Here is a 16,885-nt window from a genome sequence, read left to right as displayed (position 1 = left end):
AAACTGTGAATATAAAAACGAGTATTATAGTATCATATCTATTTTCATCCCTAGTAACAACGATAAACAACATTATTTTTTAAAATTTTGGTTTCATTTAATTAAAAAAATTAGAATAAAAGAAATTAGAAAAAGAGTTATGCTCAATTAATTACATGTTTGAACTTGAATAGATTAACAATATTAGTTTTGGTTTGAATGAAAGATGAATTAAGAAAAAAAATTTAAGGTCCCACCGAGAATTGAACTCGGGTTACCAGATTCAGAGTCTGATGTCCTAACCGCTAGACCATGGGACCTTGTTGATAACGGTTTACATATGAATCAATTTAACCAATTAATATTTTTCTCTGAAAATAAATTCCTCCTCGTAGATATTCGAGTTCTTCTTCTTCGCAAGCGTAACCAGAAGTGTCACAACTGTTAACTCTTATCCATTTTTAATACTCCACCTATCACCATTTTCACTTTTCAAAAAAATGCTTCTTTCATGTCAAAATCACACTCTTTACCTTTCTTCTTCTTCTATCCATTTCTCAAAGAACTCAAAACCCAACATTATAACCAATTGCCAAAACCCAAATGAACAAAACCAAAACCAACCCATTCCCAGACGACACAATTCAAAATCCACTTCATTTCTCATCCACCATCTTTCACACAAAAACAGCGACAATCCTCACCCTTCACCTACCGAGCTACAAGACCCAACACCGCACGAAGAAAAAGTGAAGCTTTTAGAACTTTCCTTAGTAAGAAAAAGAACCCCACAATTTCCTGGTTCAATTTATGCCCAATCCCCTTCCGACTCTGATGTGGGTTCTTCTCTTCCTCCTCTTCGTACCCTTTTTAAATCGCGTGATGAAGAAGAAGAAGAGGTCATGATTATGAAAGCTCTTGAAATTCGTAGGAAGGTTACTCAAGAGGTTTTCAAAGAAGCTATGATAAAGGGTAAATTTGGAATTACTTATATAGAGAATTTGGTTTCTAGGTTGGGTGGTTTCATTGATTTTGTTATGATTGAAGCTGCTAACTTGAAAAGATTGCCTCAATATTCTCATTCTACTTTTAATTTACGCGCCAAAACTGTTATTGAAGATTCACAAGTTGTGCAACTTGTTAGGTATGTTGTTAGTTTTTACTGTTTTCAAGTTGTTGATAACCTGTTTGATTTATTGCTCCTGTGAAACCAAACCAACTTGGTTAGTTTTTAAGTTGTATTTTGAATCCTTGACTGTTTATTTCTTTGATTGTCTAGATGGTTGAAGCATAATTCTCTATCGTATCCTCAAATAGCTAAGCTGATTTTGATGTCGAGGGGGAAACTTGAGTCCATAAGGAACCGTAGTGAGTGGTTGAAGTCGGTGCTTGTTAAGGGGGACTTTATTGGGGAGGCAATGTTGAAGGGTGGAGATAATATTTTGCTGCGGAGTGATCGGGAACTTGATGAGATTGTTGAGTGTTTAGAGTCCAATGGTGTAAGGAGGGAATGGATGGGTTATGTTGTGAGTCGGTGTCCGAAGTTGTTATCGTACAGCTTGGAAGAAGTGAAGATTCGTGTGCAGTTCTATCTGGATATGGGTCTAGATGAGAAGGATTTCGGTACCATGGTTTTCGATTTTCCTAAAGCACTTGGTTACTATACTCTGGAAGAAATGAACCGAAAGGTAGATTAATTTATTTTAACAAACTTTATAGGATGTCAGAGTCACATTCTAATATATCCTTGTTGTCTTCTCTAATGTTTTGATAGTTTGTTCAGCTTTAGTAGCATGTGTGTTGGTAATTGTTTCTGATATACAGATAAAGATAAAGTATGATGCAGCAATTGTAATTTTCAGGTTGATTACTTGAAAGAATTTGGGCTTGATAGTAAGGATGTTGGTAAGTTGCTTGCATTTAGGCCACAATTAATGGCGTGCAGCATTGAAGAACAATGGAAACCTCTTGTTAAGTATCTGTACTATTATGGGATTACCCGAGGTGGGATGAAGAGAATGCTTACTATTAAACCAATGGTCTTTTGTGTTGACTTGGAGATGACTATTGTGCCAAAGGTGTGCAAAAACTATTTTTATTCATTTCTCTTGTAAGTTGAAACTTCTATTGTACTGTTGTTAAATATTGGTGTCTAATAGATTCAGAAATAAAGTTTACAATGATTTCTCTCGTTTTGTGATGATATTACTGACAGTTTTGTTGCATATTTTGTCATGAAGGTAAAGTTTTTTCAGGACCTGGGGGTTCGAAATGACGGGATTGCTAACATGCTTGTAAAATTTCCTACCCTACTCACCTACAGCCTGCACAAGAAGATTAGGCCTGTGGTATGTCCCTTTCCTTTTCCGCTACAAATTTTGTTACCATGAAGTTAATTTTTCAAAGCCTCGCTACTACAATAGTTTATCACTATAATTACATTTCAATTTACTGGTGATCTAGAGACCTCAATTGACTCATCTGCATGTTGTATAGGTCATATTCTTGATGACCAAGGCTGGAGTCACTGAAGAATCTATTGCAAAGGTTGTAGCTCTTGGACCTGAGCTCTTGGGATGCAGCATAGTACATAAGCTCGAAGTAAATGTAAAATATCATTTGTCTCTTGGCATACGTCTTCGGCAACTGGGTGAAATGGTCGCTGATTTCCCAATGCTGCTGAGATATAATATAGATGTTCTTCGTCCTAAGTATATTTATTTGCGGAAAACTATGGTCCGAACTTTACAAGATCTCATTCAGTTTCCGAGGTATCACCGTGATATTTTGACCATAGATACACAGTTTGTACAAATCTTGTTTAATTTTTAATGTTTTTTAATCCATTGTGTTGCCGGCTTGAATTACTTTGTTGTTATCAGGTTTTTCAGCTATTCCCTCGAGGGTCGAATAATCCCAAGACACAAGGTTCTGGTGGAGAATCAGATAAATGTCAAGCTAAAATGCATGTTAGCTTGTACAGATGAAGAATTTAACAAAATGGTCAAGAATATGATTCAAAAACGCCACAAATTTCAATCTACTGTCATGAAGGGGAATACTCCGCATCCCCAGTCTCACGCTACTGGGGATATTACTACACGCCAGACGTAAAAAGCAAAACTGATAGCTCTGTGGGAAACATAGCGTGATTGAGTTTCGAGAAGTAAAGCAATGTGCTAACTTTGTCTTATTACTTCATCAGTCAGACTAGTAATTGTCGTAAAATCGTGATTATTTTTCTCAAAGACGGGATGTTAAATGACTCTGTAGCAACGTACCGGAGAAACATCTCAGTAAAGGAGTGCCTCTGTCATGGTAAAAGAAAAAAAAAAAGCTTGCAACTTGTCATTCACTGCAACACTTGTGAAGATAGAATAGCTGCAGAGTGTGTCAATGAAACATGCCACTGTGAAGTGTGCCAATGAATAGAATTGTGGATACCAGACTTGTGTACTTTTTGCAATGTCAGATATGCTTTAAGGTATATGCTCTAAACACACTTAGATGTACATGTTGTACTAGTTATCATATTTATTTTTGTCAAAGGACTTTGCTTTCACAGATAGTCTGGTTCGATTGACTTATTTAAATTTATCTACTGACATACACACTTGTGAGATTTGTATAGGAGAGCTCATGGAAAAAGTTTGTGACTGTCCGTAAGTTGTTTTCAGCTTTTTTTCATAAACTATCTAAGATAGTTTATAATGTATCGTTTATATGAAAATAATTTGAACTTAATTTGTCATTTGTTATTGAAACCGCTTATAAATAAGCACTTGTAAGATAAATGTTCATGCTGTAAGCCCTCTAAATTAAGCCGGTTATCTGTTTCAACTTCCACACAAACTCTAATTTATTCCTGCTCATCTTTTTCCATGATATTCTAGACTTGTTATTTTTCCTGGTATGATGCCTTGAGTCCTATATACTGGTTGAACATCAAACTCATCCTATCTCCTGAAAAATCAACGCTGGAATATATATATATATATATATATATATATATATATATATATATATATATATATATATATATATATATATATATATATATATATATATATATATATATATATATATAAACCCTTCTAAATCTATCTTGCTCAGGATTTCTGTGAACAGCAGTATTGCAACAAGCCCTCTGAATACACAAAGTTCATCAATTTGCTTTCTTTTTATAAGGTGAACAATGTTATGTGGAATTTGAATCCCCTCCTCTCGGCTTTTCACGCATTCGCGCTGTCAAGATGATATAATCATATAAACTGTTTGATCTTGCTCTAACAGACTCACACAAAGGTTTTTTCTTTAGCCACCTCCCTATGGGGGTCACCCCCAGCGAAAAACCCAAATTACCCCTGCTTCGGAAATGAACTTCCGAAACACTTTTTTTTTTAAAATTTTTTCCACAATTCGGAAGTGCATCTCCGAAAACACCTCATGGGGGTGTTTTCGGAGATGAACTTCCGAAAACACCTTTGTTCAGATTTTGGGGGGTTTCGGAAATGAACTTCCGAATTATGCAGAAACTGTGTTTTTTTTTTATGTTTTTCTTAACAGTCTCGTATTTTTAATTAAAGGAAACCGGGAAATAAAATAAATGACATATAAACAGAAAAAACTAATATGATAAAAAAGTAATATATACAAGCCGATCCAAATCCAAAAAAAAAAATAGTGTGCTAAAGATACAATCCGAAAACAAAAAATAAATAAACCCGACCACTACTGGGTGTGCCTAACCCTCTCACCCTGGGCCCTCCTCTGCCGCCTGTATGCCGCCGCACGGCCCGCATCAGTGACGATCATCTCCATCACGGCGACTGCCTCTGGACCACCCTGATGAACGATACCTCGATCCAACGCGTCCCGCCCAAGCATCTCTATCCGCTGGCAGATCGGCATGAGATCAATGGCGTGGTCATCCTCGGCCTGCTGGTTCTCCAAGATCTCCTCGTGTGCTGGCCTAGGAGCGCCGGGAACGTCGGGTCTCAGCAGAGGATGTGACACCCGGTAGAACCATGTGACGTATCCCTCCACACTGTGCCAGTCCTATGTGACCCGAGTGCGATGGTACTCCTGCGGTACCACATGATGCTGCTAGTCCTCCCATATGGCAGTGAGCTGCACTCGGGTCACTGTGTCGGGAGCAGCATCAAAGGGTGACCTGGGTATCTGCTGCACGAATCCGAACTGACGCATGCACCGCTCAGGGAGATACCGGACCATGATGGTAGTCCCGCATGCCAACCAGCCAGAATATAGAGATATGCCGTCAAAGGGGACAATCTGAGTGTAGTCGTTGAACGGCCTCCAGGTGATGTCGTCGTGCATCGTGCGGTCCAGGTACCCACGATATGGTCCCACGGCATTGTTCCCCCTCTGGAGAACGTATCTGGCGGCCCTGGGCATGGCGTCAACGTACGCAGGATCGATGTGGAAACCGTGGATGCGGGAGAAGCAGGAGATGATCCCGCTCTGAAACATAAATAAATACGAAACATAAGTAAATACGAAACAATTAAAATGAAACGTACCGTGAGTAGTGTGCAGGATCCAACCAACTGCCTCGTCCTCCAGTTGGAGGCCTCATTCAGCTTCTGGTAAAGGTATGCTAGAGTAGCTGCCCCCCAGTTCCACTGGTGAACGGTATCCAGGTCCATGAAGTAGCGGAGGTAGGTCACGTCGACGTACCTTGCACTCTTGTACACAAAGCATGCAGCGCCTACCACATGCATGTACCAGCACCGGAGAGCGCAGCCGCGGTGAAACTGTGTGAATAGATCGTCACCCGCCTCCTCAGCCTCGGGTGCCGCGTCCAAGTGGTGCTTGAAATAAGCGCTCAGTGTGGTGAACCGGATATGAGGCCCAGATGTCGTGATGCACTCATAGTCAGCAGCTTCGGGCTCCATGCCCAAATAGAGCGCCATCCACTGACTGGCTTCGACCCTCTAGATCCGGGTGTGGGCCAACAGCGGACCCCTGATCGGCAGGTGGAGAAGACACTGCACGTCATGCAAGGTGATCGTCATCTATCCCAACCGGCAAGTGGAAAGAAGACGTCTCCTTGTGCCAGCGCTCTACAAAAGCCCCCTGCATGCCGTGGCTGATGGTGGTGTACCCCGTCATGCAGAGCCCGCTAAGCCCTGAACCTCGCACCGCGTCGTTAAACCACTCAGCTGCTGGTTTAAACAGACTGAAAATCTTCCGGGCGTGGTTCACCATTTTCAAAGGATCTCTCTCCTGTTACAAAAAAAACAAATAAAAGCATATGTTAAATAGACCGTTAAGAAAATATCGAATAAACGTCTAAATTATAAACGGTTAAATTAAAAAAAATACCTCTCCCTCCCAGATACGCCGAGCGACGTGATCGCGGTAGGATATTAGCACGGAAGTGTCAAAGGGCCCTCCCGGGTAGCTGTCCTCCTGCTCATCCTCCTCCCCGGATGGAGGGTCAACATCCGGTACCCCCTCCGGCTCGTGGTATGCCACTGCCACCTCCTCCTCCTGCTCCTCCTCCTCCTCCTCTCGCTGGCGGGAAGAAGATACTCGAGCCAGCCGACTCCTAGATCCAGATGAAGAGGTACCCTCTCCCACGTCCACGGGAACTCGCACACGTCGTCCCCGGCCCAGCCCCCGTCCCTTGGTCGACGCCAGCTGCGCCGCCGCCCGCTCTCGTCTAGCCGACGCAGTCCGGGACTCTCTATCCTGTCTGATGCGTGCTGGTTGGTTGCCTAACATGTTCCTGTAAACAATTGAAATCGATTAATATGCGAGACAAAAGAAAAAACAAAAAAAATTGCACTTCTGATACAGTTCGGAAGTTCATTTCCGAAAACTGGGATGGAGGTGTTTTCGGAAATGAACTTCCGAAACACTCCTGCGCAGAACTTCTCTGCAACCTCCAATGGCAGACCCCAAAATCAAACTTCAAAACAACCCATAATGCTTCTAAACAACCTAAATACTACTAACAACCTACCCATATATCATTTATGCAATTGAAAACAACCCTAACATGCATTTGAAATATGGATCTAACAAATATAAAACTTACAAATTGAGTGATTTGAGGGCTTTTGAATGTAGCCTTGGAAGTGTGTTAACAGAAAATCTCAGAGGAGTTGAGTTTGATATTGATTTAGGGTAAGTGATTTGGGGGGAGGGGGCTGTTTTGCTTAATCTGCAAAACGCGCAATATTTCGGAAATGAACTTCCGAAATGGTGTTTTCGGAAGTTCATTTCCGAAATAAGTCAATTTTTTTTTTAAAAAAAAGCGCTTTCAGAGATGCATCTCCGAAAACACCTTTTTCTTGCATTTCGAAAATGCATTTCCGAAGTCAGGGGTAGTTTGGGTTTTTCAGCAGAGGTGGGCTAGAAGGTTGGGAGGTGGCCAAAGAAATTTCCCACACAAAACAGCTTTAGGGTCTCTTTGTTTTAGCTGAATTTTTTCTTTGTATTTTTTAAAATAAATTTTTTAAAATATTACAAGTTTTTTTATATTCGTTTTTTTTTAAATGAAATATTAATTTTGACATCCTATAATCTAAATTTACATTATTGAAGATCAAAATCGCAATTTTTTAAAAAAAAAATGTATTTCAAAAATGATGTTTATGAAAATCTATTTGAGATTACTTCAAAATTAATAAATTTTTTAAAATTTTGATATTTGATCAGTAAAAAAAAGGTTTCCATAAATAAATGAAATATTTAAAATAACATTTTAAAAATAATTATTCAAATTAAAGAAAATTTTTATAATTTTTTTTAATATAACAATATAAAAATTATTTTTTTAAAAAAACTAAAATAAACGGACCCATAAGTCCATAACTATCCCAAAATTATCTGTACAGATCGGAGTATGCTTGAATGAGTAGACTATTCAGAGCATGACAAATCATTGTTGACCTGAGATAAAAGATATATTACGGATTAATTCTTTAATCATTTTAATCTATAAATAACATTATCTAGCATTATGTTTTTTCAATCAACGTTATCTAGCATTATGTTTTTTCAATCAGTGATGGACTATTATAATATTTTATTCCGAAGCATCTTTCTCAGCGGTGACATAGCCGGCACAATTTTACTAGAGACGCTGTTTTTCACAAAAGTAAAAAATAGTGCTTTTTAAGGGAAATAAAACAAGTAAAAAAGATACCGTTAGAACTAATATATTCAACTTTTAAATAAGAAAAATAATTACAACATTTTCGAGTTGGCTCATTAGACCGACTCAATCTACATAGTTTCATCCTTGGACTATTTAACATGTCACCTCTAAAATTATATATAGCATCCTCGTTTTTTTTATTTCCGAAATATCTCTAATGAAACACAAATAATATCCGGACAAAAAATTTTGTAGACACTTTTGAAATTTTCGGTAGAATCCAAATTTCTGGTACCACCTGTTAAATTTATGGAATACCATAAATTTCAAATTTACGTGATACCGTAAATTTCAAATTTACGTGATACCGGAAATTTCAAATTTACGTGATATCGAAAATTTCTGATATACTGAAATTTCTAGTAGTTTCATTTTTAGGATTTTTCTTTTAAACGGTCTGAATTTTGCCGACACTTTTGAAGGGCTACAATTGCACCTACAAATTATATGGCCTAGGATTATCCGTCATGTGTATAAATAGGGGCATGTGGTGTTGAGTAAATTTCCGTTATGTGGAGATGTCACGTAAATTTGGAAATGTTTTGTAAATTTTATATTTTGGACATTTTGGTCTTTTCATTGTGTTTGGGGGTGATATGTTTAACTGGGGTGACATGTTAAATCGTCTCATCCTTGTCAGAAACTCATGGTACTACTGCACATGTGGATGAGTGCACACCAGCACACCTCCCCTTCACTTTGAGCAACTGGATTATCATTTGACGGTCATATGTGTTTCACATCGAACAATCTGGAGAAGGTTACAACGACCTATCCTATATAAATATAACTCTTAGTCACATTTGGATACAATTTATTACAAGCTAAAAAAAATTCACCTCAACCTTTTACTAACTTCAACGTCAGAGTGTTAAACCTTTTTGCAGGTACCTTCCTCGTTCACTGGATAATCGTCTCAACCGAACCATAAGCATTCCATGGTGGTCTCCATCACTGGATCAGTAGTCTTTTATTTCAATATATGATTTGACGGTGACGATGTTGCATATGAAAATCAGCTTTTGTTTTTTTTTAATCTTTTCCTTGACAGTGTCGTTGTTGTATATGAAATTCGACTTTTGTTTTTTTGAATCTTTTTATTCCCACAATTGTAACTACTCTCAATTGTATAATTGTATAATGGCTAGTTCAAGGTTAGCTTGTGGCTAGAGCGTTACATTTACCGTCTCTATTCATCTGCCCAGACAATGTTACGCTAGTTCTTCTCCTCGTCGGTGATGATCTTGTGATCTATGTGTAAGTATGTTTTGATGATTGATTAAACCGTATCAATTATGAACATCTTCAAATAATAGATCTGCATTGAAAAGCGCAAAATAAATTTGTTTATGATTGACTTAGCAAAGATCAAATACTATCAACATCATTTCGGAACAAACATGTTTGTTAAAGTACGCCTCTAATTTGAAGTTTAATTATTTTATTTTATTTAGGATATTTTGCAATATACTAGTGTATAGAAATATATACACATTCACAAAAACTATTTTTCAAAGGCTCATTGAAAAAGCCAAAAATCTTTTTAATTGAAATACAATCAATTATGGTGTATAATTTATTATGATTGCACTATAATTTATTATGAGACATGTCTCCCTGAGTAATCTGATTTAAACATAGTTGATTATAATGTTGTCATTACATAGTTAATTATAACATTGCCATAATCGATTATGGGGTTGCAAGAATGTTATTTCATGTTTTGTTAAACGTCATAATTAAATCAGTTTTGTTATAGAAATTTTCACATCTAAAAAGGGGTAATTCAAAAGAGAAATTTAATCATTTGTATTATATAGTAATTCAAAAGAGAAATTTAATCAATTGTATTATATAGTAATTCAAAAGAGAAATTTAATCATTTGTATTATATTTGCCAACCTTTATTAACAATTCTCTAATTTAGAATTACACAAACAATCATCAATCACGCTTTGAGCACACCCTGCTCTTACAATTACACAAACAATCATCCATCACACTCTGAGCACATCCTGCTATTTTACTCACTCAATGTGATAATTAAACTTGCCACATTATTAATTTGACTTTTTGTTGACACAATGTTTTTAGTCCAATAAAATGGCACTGTTGTCAAAAATTGTTTATCATTTTAACAAGGCAACAATTGTAATTAAAATTTTAGCGCATTTTTAATTTGTTTTAATTTATATTCGTGCAACAAACAAGTTCTATACCTTGTGCCAATGTCATCTTTGGGTAAAACTTTGTATATTTATTATAGTTAAAGTATATGTTTACTTACTCAATAAACAAACCAAATTGAACCCCAAGACTACTTATGGTTGTGAAAGGCTCTTAGGGTCATGATAATCCTCAATCTTATTAACTTGGTCAATTTTTGAAGCTCAAACAATTACGTTGCGCATGGAACAGATGAATAGCAATGCAATCAAGCACCGGTTTCATGGAAGGAATAAAAATCTATCACCACACCACAGCTGGGAATGTCTTTCCTATTCACTATCATAATTTTTCCACACCAAAAGAAATTACAAAGGAGTAACTTTCCCATGTCATAAATATTTCCCAACCAAAAGAAAAATGCTATTACAACAATCAAAATTCTTCGTACATAAATCGAACTAATCCACATGCAACAAATATTATGGACAAGAAATCTATCAAAAGTGAATGCTCACTTCATTCAATCCCAAGTCGACATATTGAGTTTTTCTTAATGAGGCCAAGATCCACCTGAAAACATACATGATTTAGGTTAATATATTAATATCACTAGGCAGTTTCAAAAACAGCCTTTGGAAATTGAAAATATGAACCCATCAATCAAGTTTTTACACTTAAAAAGACCAAATAAACAGTGGTTTTTTCAACTCAAAATGGCTAACAGTACCTTGTGTCCAAAGAGATCCCTGATGTTATCTATTCCATACATAATCATTGTTGGCCTGTTTACAAAAATAACAAGATAAATTCAATGACCCTCCATAAAAATGCATTTTATTTCCTCTAAAAATTCATTAGATTTGGTTGGAAAGTTGTTAAGAATTTAGATTTTATAAATCAAATAATTTTACTGTTAGCAATGATCGGTGTTCTCAGTGTTTGTTCTCTCACCTTTCAAGAGAAAGGCCCCATGCAATAACTTGGACATCTTCAGGAAGTCCCATCGGCCGCAACATTTCAGGTCTGAACATGCCAGAGTTTCCTACCTCTACCCATTTTTTAAAGCCTTCATGATAACTGATATACGAGCACTTGATTAATAGGTAATATCTTTAAGATAACGACAAGCCAAATAAATTATAACATTACAGAAATACTGACCTGAAAATCTCCATGCTAGGTTCTGTGTAAGGATTGTAAGCAGGCTTGAATTTCAGCTTGGTCATGCCTGAATTCAAAAACAAAATTTTCATCTAATATCAATCAATAATCAATAATAGAATATAATCCTAAAACTTATCTTTAATAAACTTGAGTTGGCATTAATCATTTTTAACTAGAACTTACATTCAACATTTAGCTCATTAAGAGTTACTCATTAGAGAGCATTACCTAAGCGTGAGAAGAAGTCATGTAGAACTCCTATTAAGTCACAGAGAGTGAGTCCTCGATCGCATACAAGGCCTGAATTGAAATGCAAAATCAAGGGTATCATAAGAATCAATAAATTTGAATGTGGAAAAATAGTTCTGAGATTAAACCCCTGGTGCATCAAATGCAAAAAAGTGACGTGGAAAACCCTGATCTCAGAAACTTACTAGCTCACGTACCTTCTATCTGGTGGAACTCAGCAAGATGTGTTCGGTCCACCGCTTCATTCCGGAAGACACGATCTATAGAGAAATATTTTTTTGGAACAAATGGTTTCTGAAAAGGCATAGAAGAAATATAATGAGTAGCAACAACCTATAATCAATTATCTTTGGAAATAGGGAAAAGGAAAAAACCAGAATACAGAAGCACAGACTAAAATAGCTAAATCCACCTCTAAAACATAAATACATAAATTTCCATCCAAAATCTTTAGGAAAAATAAAAATGACATAGGAGGTTCAATGGCCCAAAACACAACACAATCATATGCATTCACAAAAATCCGACCAGCAAATTCAGACACAGATACAGACCTGTGCCAGCTTGTAAAGCATCCTGGAAGAAACAGCAGTTGTGTGGGTCCGCAGAAGGTTTTTATTTGCTTCCTCTCTTTTCCAGTCGTATGTATATCTACCAAGTAATAGAATTATAAGGTTACACACAAAGCAATTTGAAACTTATCTCTCTATTGATAAATAGCCTACTATTAAGATCTGTATAGAGGGTGCTCAGGCACATACCCTCTAGACTCATAACCACCAAATTCATGAACTTGCTTTACTCTCTGAACATAATCTTCAGGAAGTTTCTTTGTTGTTGAAGGAGCTGCATATGAATAATATGCACTCAAGAGGAAGTAAAGAAGATTTGAGTAGCATTAAAAAAATCAATATTTTACTAACCTTCCAAAAAGAATGTGTCATGAGAATCACGGGCTGGATGTTGTTGGGGCTGGAACAAGGAATCAAAGTTCCAGAAGCTGCCATTTAAAATATTGAGATGTAAAGTTTACAAAGAGAGCAGACATATGCTACTACACACCATACTAAACACAATGAGTCTACTCTGTTGAGTTTCAGTAATTTTTAAAGATAAATCTAGCACAAAAATAAACAAGCAAGAATCAATAGATTATGCAGATTAACAGTATGATTCATGCAATTCATAGAACAGTTATTTTAATCATGATGTTATGATGCATTTATAACAGTCACTACTGAAGGAACCTTTCTTCCCAGAACGTGTGGCATTCTCAATCATAAACAAGAAAAATTGCTCAATTATCACTTTGCCATCATTCAAATCAAAGAATAAGTACCTCTAAAAATTATCTCGAGGCTATCAATTTAGTGCACCAAGGGTTTTGGATTTGACTTTTACATTTTAGGGCTGCAAGCACTACCTAGCCTATCCGAAAGTTTGAGATTTATTTGATCAACAGTTCTACTAGGGGGTTAAAAGAGCAATAACTTCCAAGCATTTTTTTTCCCTGCTTGCTTGAAAGCATCTTCAAAGAGAACCAAGTTCAATTTATTTATTTGGGGGGCAGGAGGGGGTTATAAAGCTTTACATGGGAACTTAGAGAGTGTTTTTTCTCTCTTCAATTATTAATCTTTTACTCAGACATTATGAAATTTATTATTATTTATTTATACATCTTGTGCAAACTTCGTAGCCACTAGGATTGGACTAGGGGCAAGAGGCTTGGATGGTTTATATGAGATTATAGTTCCAAACCTCATTTCCAGTACACCAAAAACTATAAATCACAAACACTAGAAAGGAATTGGAATGAAATCAACAATTACCTGCTCTCAACATAATTGTTTGTGGGCATCTCTTCAAACCTGAAACATTAGATTACCATTACAAAATGTTTATCTCAGAGGTTGACACAAATATTTACCACACAAGACATCAGGCTTCAAAATGACAAATATAAGACTCACCCCATACAGTGGAAGATCTGTTTTATTTGACACCGGACCTAAAAATGAAAAATATCCAGAACTATTAAATACACTAATGATCAAATATGTTTGGGATATATAACAACAACAGAGTGTTCAGTTTTTCAGTAAAGGTTTATGCAGGTTGTCTCGTTTGTCCAGGCTTATGGCCAGCAATATGAAGATAGGAAACAAAACATGACATAAGTTGAGGAATCTTTTTGGATGCAGGCATCGCCATAATTAAAATCATAATATGTTTATACTAATAGTATAGAGAACATACTGAAACTACTAAAAAATTCATAAAAAGAAACACACAAAAAAATGTATATGCCTTATTGATATAAATCAAGAGTATGATCAATGCACTCCATAGTCCATACCAATCTACAAACTTAAATATTCAAAAACAAACTGATTTTGATCATGTATTCCTGAATATGAATTTTTCTATAGCACAGGGAGAAGGAGGGTTATTGGAAATATATTATTGCCTTTAACAGTGGATGAAGACTGCCACCTTCAAGAGGCTGGCCTTTAGCACTGTAATTGTACTCTTTGAATTCTATTTCCTTCCACTCGCCACTGCAACAAGTAACACAGTATGGTCAGATGTCATAAGATATGATGCAAATCCACTAAAATGTCTTGCACATAGAAGCTTGAACAGAGTTTAAAAACCCACCCTACCCCAAGTTTACATTTAGTTTAAGGGAGAAAAAGAGTACCTCTGAAAATTATCTCGAGTTAAATCAGTGACAACTTTTTTTCTTTTTGGAGCATAGTTAGGACCCTTTTTCACCGAGTAACCCTTCCATGTCCTAGAGTATAAGAATTTCAATAATGAAGGAGTAGTCAAGTAATCTACACATATTCATCAAATCGGACAAACTTTGAAGAGCAATCGAGTTAAATTATTATTACTGTGGTACAATGAGCTTTCTTGCTTTGAGTGCTTTGATATCATCAGGACCAATGCTCTGCATTTGCAAAACATAGTAAAATTTCTAATGAGATACAAGAATTCACAGGGAAAACTGACTAGAAAATGATAAGTAGCTTGTATATAGTTATTATAAGAACTGTTGTTCATCCCTATTCACACATGAAATAGAGTGCAGACACATCTCATAACTACATAGCAAAGATGATGAAAGGTCAACCCAATGTTGTTAGCGGCGCTATATCGCTATTGCATAGCGGAATTTGGACAAACCGATATTGTTCACCAATGCGCTATTTAATACAAAAAGTTGTCAAATGGCCACTATGGCAGCACTATACCACTATTGCACAGAGGACTTTTAGCAATACGCTATTTTTCGCCGACAATTGACAACACTGGGTCAAACCCCCTTTCCAACTTTTCCTATACCAATCTTATATATTGAGTTGAATCTGAAGAGCACAAAACCTTCCACTTTCCTAGGTATTATCACAAACCCAAGATTCAAGACCGAGCCGATATGCTATCACAAAAACAAAAAGTTGAAAGAAGGTTGCTATCAAGTATCAACAAATCAGATTACCCTACCTTCTCGCCACATCAACAAGTACATGTTACCAAATTGTAAGTATTAAGTATAGTAAGAATGAGAGAGTTTACTGTTTCCTATTGCATTTAGGGATGAAAAGACATGTTAATAGCATATTATAAACTAGCATGAATAGAAACTATCAACAATCCTCTTTCTGAAAGTCGAATCGAACAACAGGAGGAGGTTGGTTTTAAAAAAGACATAATTACTTACATTACAACTATCTATCTGATTTAAGAATTGACAAAGTTGACTACATCTTAGTTCAAAGTTATAAGAACATTAGCATTGCAAACCCCCTACCCGTCCAAAGAAAGAAAAACCAATTACAGTTCTCCATCCAGTTTCCTCCTCTCAAGTCTCAACAAAATTAAGAAATTCATCAACAAAACAATTCATGCTAGTAGAACACACCTGTCCCTGTTGTATCTGAAGAAGCAAGTTTTTGACTTTGTCTTCCACATGCTGTACCTGCATCAGTAAATTTGTTTACAACAAATATTTCAGTATCCATTAAGTAATCCTCATCTCAAAGGAAAAAGTAAACTGAACATCAAGATACAATACAGTTAGTTATTTTGTCACATTGCATGCTAGAATCATTAACATACCTTCTTAGATATAAGTTGTTTTCCCATCTCAACCCATTTATTCTTAGCCGCCTGAGCACAACCAATCTTGAAAACCGAAGGACCCAGCTTTTTCTGCGACCATAAAACAACAATTAAACTACATTTCACCTTTGAAGCACTCTCCAATCACATTTATCAAACACGATACTGACACTAACACAAACACCGGCAATAATTCAATAAAAAATCCACCTGAAGTTCTTCTCTGGAGATACCTTCCGGCGGAATAGCCGAAATTAGTTGAGCTTCAGGGGATCCGAGAGTAGTGTAAACGTTCCCTTCATCGGTTAAAATCCATGTCTCCCTCTTAATATCCTATCAACCATAAACAAAACCTAATCTCTTACAAAAAAATTTAAACATTTCCAATTTGAATTAGGATTTGAGGTAAAGTTACCTACCTCAGCATCAACGTATCTGAACCCATGGAGACTCTTGATGATGTTGACCATTTCATTGTGGTCAATCCCGCGTTCGGATGCGAATTCGCCGGAATCTCTAATCTCATCGTTGTTTTCCAGGTAGCCGAGAACTGCTTCTTCCGCCATTGTTAAACTAAGCGCCGCCGCACAGAACAGTGTCTTCTAATCTCAATACCAAAAGGTGCACGATGGTAGTAACTGATGTTTTATTTGGGCTAGCCCAATTTGAATGTTACGGGTTAAAAACCAACCAGTTATTTTAGAAAACCGGTTTATGTTTGAGAAATGGATTTAAACCCGTTTGGATTTGGTTCAAACCCGTGTTTTTTAGTTGTAAACTAGTATAGGATCCATGCGTTCGCACGGGTCGCATAAATTCGATATAAATATCAAATAAATATTATATAGCTACGGTTACAAAATGTATATAAAAATTTATACGAATTAACAAAAAAAATTTAAATATTAATTTAATTTATAAAGTTGTAGTAGTTGTCAGGATATACATAGATTTAGTAATTGCTATTAAACCAAATTTAGTAATTGTTTATAATTTTAATTTTACAAT

The 16,885-nt window shown here is 36.3% G+C and overlaps 2 protein-coding genes and 1 non-coding gene across 4 annotated transcripts; 1 reads left to right on the top strand and 2 right to left on the bottom strand.

Annotated features, from left to right (window-relative positions):
* Positions 1–227: 227 nt before the first annotated feature.
* On the bottom strand, positions 228–299 carry TRNAQ-CUG (transfer RNA glutamine (anticodon CUG)). The gene has a single exon. It is a non-coding gene; the product is annotated as a tRNA-Gln (tRNA).
* Positions 300–404: 105 nt separating this feature from the next.
* LOC131641252 (transcription termination factor MTERF2, chloroplastic-like) lies at positions 405–3,737 on the top strand. 2 transcript variants are annotated; one of them, XR_009295470.1, is made up of 7 exons: positions 405–1,123; positions 1,259–1,667; positions 1,842–2,057; positions 2,220–2,327; positions 2,476–2,750; positions 2,862–3,463; positions 3,611–3,737. XR_009295470.1 is itself a non-coding variant. In XM_058911556.1 (6 exons), the coding sequence occupies exons 1-6, from the start codon at positions 480–482 to the stop codon at positions 3,091–3,093; spliced, it is 1,884 nt and encodes a 627-aa protein (XP_058767539.1). In that variant the 5' UTR covers positions 405–479; the 3' UTR covers positions 3,094–3,737. The 2 variants fall into 2 exon arrangements, 1 of the variants encoding a protein (XP_058767539.1); XM_058911556.1 differs by having other exon boundaries at positions 2,862–3,737.
* Positions 3,738–10,582: 6,845 nt separating this feature from the next.
* Positions 10,583–16,524, bottom strand: LOC131641250 (phenylalanine--tRNA ligase alpha subunit, cytoplasmic-like). Its single transcript, XM_058911554.1, has 18 exons — positions 16,297–16,524; positions 16,088–16,210; positions 15,875–15,967; positions 15,678–15,734; positions 14,650–14,705; positions 14,454–14,546; positions 14,220–14,310; positions 13,723–13,760; positions 13,582–13,620; positions 12,676–12,752; positions 12,514–12,598; positions 12,307–12,403; positions 11,950–12,046; positions 11,732–11,803; positions 11,501–11,567; positions 11,291–11,416; positions 11,067–11,121; positions 10,583–10,909 (listed from the first exon to the last, which is right to left on the bottom strand). The coding sequence occupies exons 1-18, from the start codon at positions 16,441–16,443 to the stop codon at positions 10,856–10,858; spliced, it is 1,467 nt and encodes a 488-aa protein (XP_058767537.1). The 5' UTR covers positions 16,444–16,524; the 3' UTR covers positions 10,583–10,855.
* Positions 16,525–16,885: the final 361 nt, after the last annotated feature.

The sequence above is a fragment of the Vicia villosa genome, unplaced genomic scaffold (genome assembly GCF_029867415.1).
Source record: "Vicia villosa cultivar HV-30 ecotype Madison, WI unplaced genomic scaffold, Vvil1.0 ctg.003593F_1_1, whole genome shotgun sequence".
Taxonomy (NCBI): Eukaryota; Viridiplantae; Streptophyta; class Magnoliopsida; order Fabales; family Fabaceae; genus Vicia; species Vicia villosa.
The sequence above is the reverse complement of the archived record's forward strand: the minus strand, read 5'-3'. Positions and strand labels throughout refer to the sequence as shown.